The sequence below is a fragment of the Moschus berezovskii genome, chromosome 21 (assembly GCF_049115385.1).
Source record: "Moschus berezovskii isolate FMDL1 chromosome 21, NW_MosBer_1.0, whole genome shotgun sequence".
NCBI lineage: Eukaryota > Metazoa > Chordata > Mammalia > Artiodactyla > Moschidae > Moschus > Moschus berezovskii.
Window position 1 is genome coordinate 36297131 of NC_142480.1, and position 9496 is coordinate 36306626.

Sequence of the window (9496 nt, forward strand, 5' to 3'; positions counted from 1 at the left end):
TGTCCTTCCTCAGCCCCAGTTAGGCAGGCAGGCTGGCCACGGAGACACCTGGGCCCCTCAATCTGCTCCAGAGGCCCATCCGCTTCTCCCAGGGCTGGTCCCTTGGGAGACAGAGGGCCCAGTGCTGGCTGGGCTTGGGGGACTTAGTGGAGGTGAGAGGACAGGGCAGGGTGAGCACCCAGATGCTGGGACGGAGAGGTGGCCTGCCCTGTCTTGGGCACTTTCAAAGTGTTAAAGGTGAGAGATGGAAACTCTCGCTCCTAGGGAAAAAAACTTATTAAAAAAGATTAGCATATTTCCCTCAGGCCTCTGTCATTTAGAGAGCCCTAGGGGAGCCCCGGAGAAGGCAATGGCAGCCCACTCCAGTACTCTTGCCTGGAAAATCCCATAGGCGGAGCAGCCTGGTAGGCTACAGTCCACGGGGTCGCCAAGAGTCAGACATGACTGAGCAACTTCACTTTCACGCATTGGAGAAGGAAATGGCAACCCACTCCAGTGTTCTTGCCTGGGGAATCTCAGGGACGGGAGAGCCTGGTGGGCTGCCGTCTATGGGGTCACACAGAGTCGGACACGACTGAAGTGACTTAGCAGCAGCAGCAGCAGGGGAGTCCCACTTCCTCTGGCTGGGCTGCCTCCCTTCTTGGCAGGTGGCTTAGACACATAAACGTCTTACCCAGGGAGGGCCCTTCCCCAGGGCCTCCTCCGCCAGCCTCAGGCTCCAGGTCTTTCCTATACCTGGTGCCCCCCACGGGGGCCCACTTCCCTCCACAGTCACATGTAGAATGGTATCAGGCCCCTGTTCTCAGATTGCCAATGCAGACATCACAAATAGAAACTGGGGCCTCCGGGGCCAAACTTTCACCCCATTATCCTTCTATTTGATTAGTCTTTCACAAACCCCATGCTTCCTCATTCCCACTCTCCCTCCCATCCATTTCTCTCAATTTATCCACCCAACTGGATCCATTCATTCTCCTCCTTCCTTCTCATTTTACTCAAGAGGGTTTTGTCCAGCCCACTCCCAGAAATAATCTGAATGCATTCCTCTGAAAATAACATTTTTTGAATTCTGTGTGCCAGGCTCATTTAATCCTCTCAGATTCCCAAGGGGCATTTACCTTCATCTTCATTTTACTGAGAAACAGGCTACTCAATGGGTTCCAAGCTTCCGAGCCACAGAGCAGGGCCAGGATTTTAGCTCTGCTTCCTGCCTTCAGGGTCACTGCTCCACACTGCCACCCAACGGTCAGGCTTCTGGAGAAGTTAGCCCTTTAAGGTCTGCATGGAAGGCTGAGCAGCAAGGGAACTCGAGCCTTGGTGGCTGCCCAAGGGGGTGAGCTCCGTCTCTCTAAGTCCCTGCTCCTCCCACCAGAGGGTGGGGGGAGATCTGCTGGAAGCACCCCAACTTGGGGGGCCCTGGGGAGCTGAGCATGAGCACAAGACACCCCAGATGATGCCCTTTCCCTAATCCAGCTCGCTGGCCCAGGGTGAGACGGGGTGGAGGCATCGGGTCCTGTCTGGGATGAGGAGTGTGCAGCTGAGGTTCAACAGAATCACTCCTGCCCCCGGGCCCTCCTCCCAGTGCAGACAGGAAGGGCCTTCCCTGGGCTCCGAGGCCTGCGCTTGCGGCTCCCCACTGCTCTCCTGGGTGGTGGGAGGACTGGCAGCCAGTCAGCCTAGCTCTCAAAGAACCCCCGGGGCTGAGGGCAGGGGGCAGATGTGGCTTTCACTCCCCCCACCCTGTGACCTCCCCCAGCCTCCCGCATTCCACCCAGCTTTTCCTGGAGCCCCTCTAGCCCCAGCCTGTGAGCTGGGGCTCTCTCTCTCCTGTTTTTCCCAGGGCAAGAAGAGAAGAACAAATTCAGAAAATAATTTAATAGAAAAACAATGAATTATATTCTTTACACCCAGTATCCTATAGGGAAGGCAGACAACTCTTGCCCCAAGGAGGCATTTAAGGACAGAAGGATTAGAAATCACTCACACCCTCTCTGATTGTTTAGAAAAGTCTAAACAACTCCAGGTAGACATATCCTTTCCAGATCAAAGACACTTTGTTCTCCTGGAAGCGCACGTAGGGGCTTGAGGAGAGAGTAATAGTCCCACTGGAGAGATGGAGAGAACCCAGGCCAGGAAAGGGGAAGGAGCTGGCCTGAGGTCACACGCTGGTGGGCAGACCCAAGACCAGGTCTCCTGGATCACTGGTTCCCCCGGAGCCTGACAGGCCAGACAGACCGCATGCCTCCCCGTCCCAGGCCTGGACCAGCTCTGCGGTCAGTACAGGCATTCCTCAGAGGGATGAAAGTGGGAGGGATGAGGATTGAGGACCCCTCCCCTTGTGCCCCCCAGACCGGGGCAAGAACAAGGCATGGGTTTCTCAAATTTGTCCCATCTCTACCAAAGATATTATTTTCATGCATGAAGGATAATCTTAAAACATCGAGAGGGTAGGCCGGGGTCAGCTCCCAGGAAGACTGGTTGAGTTCTGCAGGGCTGAGTGCATATGGTGGGATGGGTGGTCCCTGAGGGGTCTTGGATTGCCCTGTTCCGGTGCACAGAGGGAGGTGAGGCTCCCAGGAAAGACAGGGGTGGGCACAGCTGCCTGCTGGCAGGGAGTGAAACGAGCAGGAGTGCCCTGCAGGAGGCCCTGGCCCTCATCTCAGAGCAAAACCAGAAATCAACAGACTCAGCACCCAGCAACCACCAAACAACAAAAGTCACATGACAGAAACACACTTCTCCCAGAGTTCTCCCCACCCCAGGCCAAGGCCCCGTGCTCCTGGCACACACTGTGGGCTCTTAGACTCTCTAGGGAGGTAGGAGTCTCCCAAAGGGTGCTGGGGATCCTGTGGTATGGGGGGGTTCCAGAATTGCCCATCCAGGAAGCCTGCTCCTTAGTGTTGCTGAGGGCCACAGAATTCTGGGGGCCAGCTGGGGTGCGTTCCCAGTTCCCAGCGATCTGTCCGATCATCCTTCAGGGTCACTGCAGAGTACAAGCTGTAGAGGGGAAGTGGGGAGCATCAGTCTCGGGTCTCTGGCAAAAGAGGCAGAATCTAGGGCTGCCCCAGTCTTCATCCCTCCTCAAGTGAAGGGTCAGACCCCAGGGCAGGACTCACAGCTACGAACAGACTCCGACAGCCCCTCTTTGTCCAGAGTCTCGGCTTCCCAGTGAGACTCTTTCATCTGCAGAACATAAAGGACAGACTGTGATGAAGAGGCCTTCAGACAGGAACGAGACGAAGACACAGCGCAGGGAGCAGGGGACAGACAGCCACAGGCAGAGAGGAACAGAACACACGTAGCTTTGCCCAGTGTGGGTCCCCACATGCCCACCTTGACCTGCTCCTTCAGGTATTCAGCCCGAGCCATGAGATTCTGAACCTGCCAAGGGAAGACATGACCAGGGACGTGGGGTGAGGAGAGGTAGAGCTCCTTCTCACTCCTAATGCTTCTCACTCCTAATGCTTCATCAGAACAACTTGCCTGAGTCCTTCTCTGCCCCTTCCTCCAGGAAGCCTCCTGACTGCTGCTCAGTTCCCAGACCCTTCCTGTTCCTCTGCCCTGACCCAAGCACCCGAGCCCTGATGACGTGCATGGGCGTCGCCAACTTAGCAAGTCTGTGAGATTTGACTCCCAGACCTGGGGCACCTTGAGGGAACCCAAGGAGGTCCCCACACATGGAAGCAGGGCAAATGGGGAAGAGAAACCCCAACCCCCACCCCCACCGACCCTCCCAACCCCAGTGGGCACCTCAGTGTGAAGCAGCTCCCGTCTCCGGCCTGGGGGTTCCGCTGCAGAGAGAGGCAGGGCACGTGGTGAGGGCGGGGTGGCTGGGGGCTGGTGGGGAGGGTGGGGCTGGGGCCTCACCTGCCAGCAGCAGCAGCAGCTCCCCCAGACTGTGCTGGTACAGGGCCAGTGCATCCTGCTCCCCGCCAGCCTCTTCCTCCTGCAGCCACATGGACACTAGGTCGTCTAGGGGCATGACCTGGATTCCTTCTGTCCCACCCAGACCCCTCCCAGCAGCTCCAAACCTTGGCCATGGCAGCTGAAGCCACTTCCAGGGCAGCCAGGAGGCGCGGCTTGTCCCGGGCCATCTCTGGATGAGGGGCAAAGGCGTACTGTGAGAGGAGCTGTCTGCTATCTCACCTCAGCATGCCTACCTCCCCTCCCTCCCCCTTGGGCAGGAGGGAAATGGCCGAGGAACTGGTAGTCAGCTGCAGTCAGGGCCTACCTCTGAGCAGGTCTCGGGCAGAGGTCCCCTGCCTCAGCAGGGCCCGATTGGAGGAGGAGACGATGGCCTTGAGCTCCTCAGCCCGGGACACATACTGCCCTACCTGCTGGAGGGCAAGGGGCTGAGGAAGGGCCATCCCCCACTGCCTCCCTCGCCAGCACCCAGCTCCAGGTTCTCCCTCTGGGTCCTCAGTGACTGAACCAAACTGCAACATCAGGGGCCAACTGAGGCCAGCCTGAACCCCTTCCTGGGGAGGGAGGTTCCTCTAGGAAAGCCAACCCCCAGAGACCCTGGGACCCCTCCCCATGTCCTCAGGGGACTCTGATCACCTTCGCCTTAATTGCCTCCTTCCGCTGGGCGTCCACTTCGTCTGCAGAAAGTGGGGGGTTAAATGAGGCCTCTGAAGCGCGAAGACCCCTGCTTCACACCAACCCCTCTGGAATCCCCCAAAGCACCGAGTTCCAGATTTCCCACTGTCTTGTCTCCCACAAAATTCTGGAAGGGGAGCTGCTTCTGGAACTCAGCCACTGTGGCTGTGGCTGGCCCCGCCCTGCCGCACCCGCCTGGCACTCACAGTGCAGGGCGGGCACGAAGAAGTCCAGGGCCTTGCAGTAGAGAGACAAGGCGGCTGCAGCGTCCCCCTCCTGGTCCTTCTTCACAGCCTGCACCACCAGGGCGGTCTGCGGGAGGGCAGATTGGGAGTCATGCCCACCCCCCACACTCACTTTGAGGGGTCATCCATACCCTGAGCCCACCCTCAGCTTCCTGCTGGGCAGGTCACCTGGTCACCACTGAAAGGGGTCGATGAAACCCCCCACCTGCCCTCAGCCCACCCATCTCCATGCGCTGCTCACTGCTCGTGCCAGGCTCTCCCCACTGGGCATGTGCTCCAGGTCTACCCAAGGGTGGGCGAAGAAGTCCTGGAAGGAGATGCGGCGGCTGGGGTCCCGCTCCAGGAGCCGCTGCAGCAGATCTCGGCAGTCCTGGGAGAGTTGGGGCCGCAGGGGGAGCTGCAGGTGTGGAGGTGGAATAGATCACACTGGGCTCTGGCACCCTGGCCCCCAGACCCCGGGGCCTGTCAGGACCACCCTGTCCTGGGGGCCCCCCAAGACACACATCTGACAGATGGAGAATATGAGACGAGGAGGAAGAGTGACAGGTCAGAGTGTGGCAGCCAGTGAGAGCAAAGCCTCCTCCTCCCCAGGCTCCTGTCTTTGTGATCCCATGGACTGTAGCCCGCCAGGCTCCTCTGTCCAGGGGATTCTCCAGGCAAGAATACTGGAGTGGGTGGCCATTTCCTCCTCCAGGGCATCTTCCCAACACAGGGATGAACACGCATCTCCTGTGTCTCCTGCGTTGGCAGGCAGATTCTTTATCACTGAGCAACCTGGGAAGCCATTCTCCCCATGGGGAACCTGTAACAGGCTGTAGGGCAGGCCTTTTGCTCCCCACTATGGTTGATCTGGGTTCCCGGGACTGAATAGAGCCAACTTTCAGGCTAGAGCGTGCCCAGCTCCACGGTGGTGGCCTGGAGCCCACACCCCAGTCTGTACTGGTGGCAGTGAGCTCTGCCACCTCAGGGCCCTGACTCCCGCCGCCCCTCACAGTTTTGAAGGCCCTGCTAGACCTACCTCAATAACCCGGTTGCTCCGGATCTTCTCTTCCAGCTCTGAGAACGACCTGGAGGCAAAGGGGGGCTGCCCGAAGAGGGCTTCTGTGGAAGGGAGGCAGAGGGCAGGCTGGGAGGGGATGGGGTCAAGCTGGGCCTGGCCCACTCCTGGAGAAGGGCCCCAGACCAGGAGAGTCAGTGTTCTCATTAAAACCCTTCAGGAGTTGCCCAGTGGTGCTCTGCCTGAGGAGACACAGTGCAGGCCTCCACGTCGGGGCAGGGGACAGAGCTCTCACCATACAGGATGACCCCCACAGACCAGAGGTCTACACGGGCATCGTACTGCCGCTGACACACCATCTCGGGAGCCATGTAGAGGGGGGAGCCACGAAGCACGTGCTTCTCATCCCAGGGGGACATGTGCTGGGCAAAGCCAAAGTCTGCAGGCAAGAGGCCAGGCAGCAGGCTCAGTTTCTGCTCCTGCTTTACAGACTCACCCTGGGCTCCAGGGCAGGGCTCCTCTGACCCTCTAGACTAACCAGATTAACCCCACTTCCCTACTATGCTCATGTCATTTCTCTCACTACAAACCCTTCCACCTCTCTGAGGGCCTATATTCCACCCATCCTGCACAGCCCCCTGCACACCTTTTCCCAGGGAGCCCACCCTGATTACACCAGCAATGAAGATAAGGGCTCACTAGGGGTTGACCTCTCCCTCACTGTCCTACTCAGCTCAGTGGACCTCTCTGGCCTCCAGCTTCAAGTCAGTTCTCCTCCAAATTTTATCAGGGGCCACAACTACCCCTTTTCCCACTCCACACTTTCCAACACTGCCCCGACTGAGTCATAGTTCGGTGATGGATAAGGACTAAGCCTGGTCACACTTTGAACCCCACCCAGGCTATCACATCGCTGGAGTCGAGCATGGGTAGCCTGAGAAAGGCCCTATCTTTTGGTGACGGGGCCCATCCCTGGACATCTCAGCCTGTCGCTGTCTGATGACTCAACAGAGGGCTCCATGAGAACCAGGGCTGCTGAGCGAGCCCAGGCAGAAGGAGGCCTCTGTACACCCACCCTCCAAACCTCCACACCTTCCATTCCAGATTCACACCTGCCAGTTTAAGGTGTGGCCTCTCCAGGGAGCTCAGCAGAATGTTCTGTGGCTTCAGGTCCAGGTGAGAGATGTTCCGTTCATGTAAAAACTGCAGGGCACTGGCTAGGCAGTAGGAACCGTGCAGAGTGACAGGTCAGAGAAGCCTCTCTCTCCCATCCCCTCTCTTACCTGCCTGCCTGCCCAACCCCAGTTCTGGCCTGGCCTACTAAATGCTTTTTTTTTTTTTTGCCTGTGCTGCATCTCAGTTGTGGCATATGGAATCTAGCTCTCTGACCAGGGATTGAATCTGGGACCCCAGCATTGGGAACGCAGAGTCTGATATAACCACTGAACCACCAGCAAAGTTCCTACCAAATGCTTTACTTACAAGCACCAGGCTTCCCCCTCTGCTAAGACTTTGCCCCACCCCCACTTCGAGTGACCTCCTTCCTTCCTTGTACCCCTTCAAAAGTCTCCCCTCCTCCTAGAAGCCTCCCTAGATGCCCCAGCCCTTTAGGCCCTGGCTCTTCTCCTTGGCAAAACACTTGGGTCTTCAGAATGTTCCACGAGGTCTTTATGTTACTCAATATGTTTCACGTGTGGAAGCTTCTCCATCTCTCTCACAGCATCCTTAAGCCAGGGATGGGCAAAATGAAGGGTGGGCCCTACAAATCCAAGCTGGGATGGCAGGCAACTGCTAAGAGTGTCACAGCTCTAAGCCTGGGGCAGGGGTGGGGTGGGAGAGCAGATATCATGGGAAGGGGCGTCAGGCTGGGGTCAGAGGCTTTTACCCAACTGCTGCATGAAGACCCGAGCCACCTTCTCGGGCAGAATCCTGCGGGTGTGGATGAAGCGAGACAGGTCACCTCCTGCACAGAACTCCATGATGAGGTAGATGTTGTCACTGTCCCACTGGGGTTAGAGGCAGAGAGGAGGCTTGAAGAGAGTGGCCCCTCTCAACCCCCTCTGGTGGTCACCCCATCCCAAGCCCACACCTGAAAGTCTTTCAGCTGTACAATGTGGGGGTGTCGAATGCCCTTGAGGATCTCAATCTCTGTCAGGAGGTTTTCCACGGATGCCTTGTTCAGACTCTTCTTGGCCACACACTTTATGGCTACCACCTCCCGAGTATCCTTCTGTGGGGACAGGAGATTCAAGGGCTCTGCCTTGAGAGGACCAGGAACCATGCATGGCCAGAAGGGCTCTGGTCCCCTCTGCCCTGCTCCTCCTCTCTGGGCCTACCCACTCACACCAGCATCCAGGTTGCCCAGCTGCCCTTTCTCAGGCCAATAAGGCACCCAGATTCTGGAATCCTGGCTTCCACACTAGCCTCTCTGCTTCACAATCCCTTTCGTTGTATTTTAGAGTGCCCCTGCTAAGGCATGTTATTAACTGTTCTAAACTGCCCACTCTGCTTCCTAAGTGGGTCCAGCCTTCTAGAACCCTGCCCCAGACTCCTCCCAGCACACAGGTATCCTCCCTGTTTGGAGCCTATTCTTCAGCCACTAACGCCGAGGCTCCATCGAGGTCTTCACCCGTTTCTCCTTAAAACAGCGGTGTATATTTGTTTTGAACACCTATCTGTGGCGGTCACCGCACACCTTCACAGAAGGTCGACCTGGCACAAGCCAGGCCGTGCACCCTTGGCTCACGCCGTCTCAGCCGCTCCCCGTTTCCCGGCCCGGGCTTGCTCAGCCTCTGGCGGGCACCGGGGCCAGAACCTCGTAAGTTCTCGAGCCCCGGATTGCTGCCTCGCACAGAACCCCGAGGCGCCCCGCACCCACCTTGGCGTAGGCCTTGTACACCGTGGCATACGTGCCACTGCCCAGGCGCTCAGTGAGAATAAAGCCGTCCAGCCGCGGGGGGCCCCAGCCGGACCCCGCCATGCCGACAGCCCGGGCCCGCGGCCGGGCGCTTCCTGGTTCCCGGAGCCGGGGTTCCGGCCAGGAGCCGAGAGGGGAGCGCGCGCGGCGGTAGGACCGGACTCCACACTGCCCCGAGCGGCGCCCGCCGGAAGTGCAGCGAGGCAGGCGGGGCGGGGCGCCGGCGCCCCACCGCCCCCGCGCCCCGCCCCTCCAGGTGCTCCAGGTGCGGCTCCTGGGAGCCTCCGCCTTCACCTGCACAGGAAGCCAGATGACTCGCCAGTACCCGCAAAATCCATTTGGAGATACTCAGGTCCTCGCGGGCCTAATCGGAGTTAGCAGAGGCCAGCGGACGAGGTCACCCGGGAAATCCCATGCAGGCTGGACAGCATCTTATTAGAGATCACCCACGTGAATGGAGTAGGAGAGAGAAGCGCCCTCTAAGACGGGGATAGGGTGTGTTCAAAGAGGCCCCTCTCCTCCAAGACCAGCAACTGTGAATGTGTAAGTACTGGAACAAGAAAGCACCGTGGAAGAGGACAAGCAATCTCAGTAAGAGGCTCACCCCCAGGGGTGAGGGACTGAGCCCGCCCAGACTGGCCAGGGAGTAGAGTGACCAGACACAGCATCTTCACTGTCTCTTCTCACCTATGGCTCGCCTGCCTCAGCCCCTACCCTACGGGCCACTCCCAACTTTCC

The 9496-nt window shown here is 58.5% G+C and overlaps 1 protein-coding gene across 2 annotated transcripts; it reads right to left on the bottom strand.

Annotated features, from left to right (window-relative positions):
- Positions 1 to 1881: 1881 nt before the first annotated feature.
- ULK3 (unc-51 like kinase 3) lies at positions 1882 to 8912 on the bottom strand. Of its 2 annotated transcripts, none has more exons than XM_088829529.1 (16): positions 8720 to 8912; positions 7931 to 8071; positions 7727 to 7770; positions 6954 to 7054; positions 6137 to 6280; positions 5863 to 5945; positions 5086 to 5241; positions 4806 to 4911; positions 4561 to 4601; positions 4232 to 4334; positions 4032 to 4096; positions 3868 to 3946; positions 3751 to 3791; positions 3334 to 3381; positions 3117 to 3183; positions 1882 to 2997 (listed from the first exon to the last, which is right to left on the bottom strand). In XM_088829529.1, exons 1-16 carry the CDS (start codon positions 8819 to 8821, stop codon positions 2981 to 2983), a joined length of 1338 nt encoding a protein of 445 aa, XP_088685655.1. In that variant the 5' UTR covers positions 8822 to 8912; the 3' UTR covers positions 1882 to 2980. The 2 variants fall into 2 exon arrangements, with proteins under 2 accessions (XP_088685655.1, XP_055274124.1); XM_055418149.2 differs by having other exon boundaries at positions 1883 to 2997; positions 6954 to 7058; positions 7727 to 7847; positions 8720 to 8910.
- Between the last annotated feature and the right edge of the window lie 584 nt (positions 8913 to 9496).

What these genes read in the sequence shown, in the direction of transcription:
- ULK3 (XM_055418149.2), bottom strand. Translation starts at nt 8,821, where the DNA reads ATGGCGGGGTCCGGCTGGGGCCCCCCGCGGCTGGACGGCTTTATTCTC. An exon ending in TGCCCGAGACCTGCTCAGAG is followed by an intron (nt 4,097 to 4,231) that starts GTAGGCCCTGAC and finishes CCCCTCATCCAG; the next exon opens with AGATGGCCCGGGACAAGCCG. An exon ending in GGGAGCTGCTTCACACTGAG is followed by an intron (nt 3,382 to 3,750) that starts GTGCCCACTGGG and finishes TTCCCTTGGCAG; the next exon opens with GTTCAGAATCTCATGGCTCG.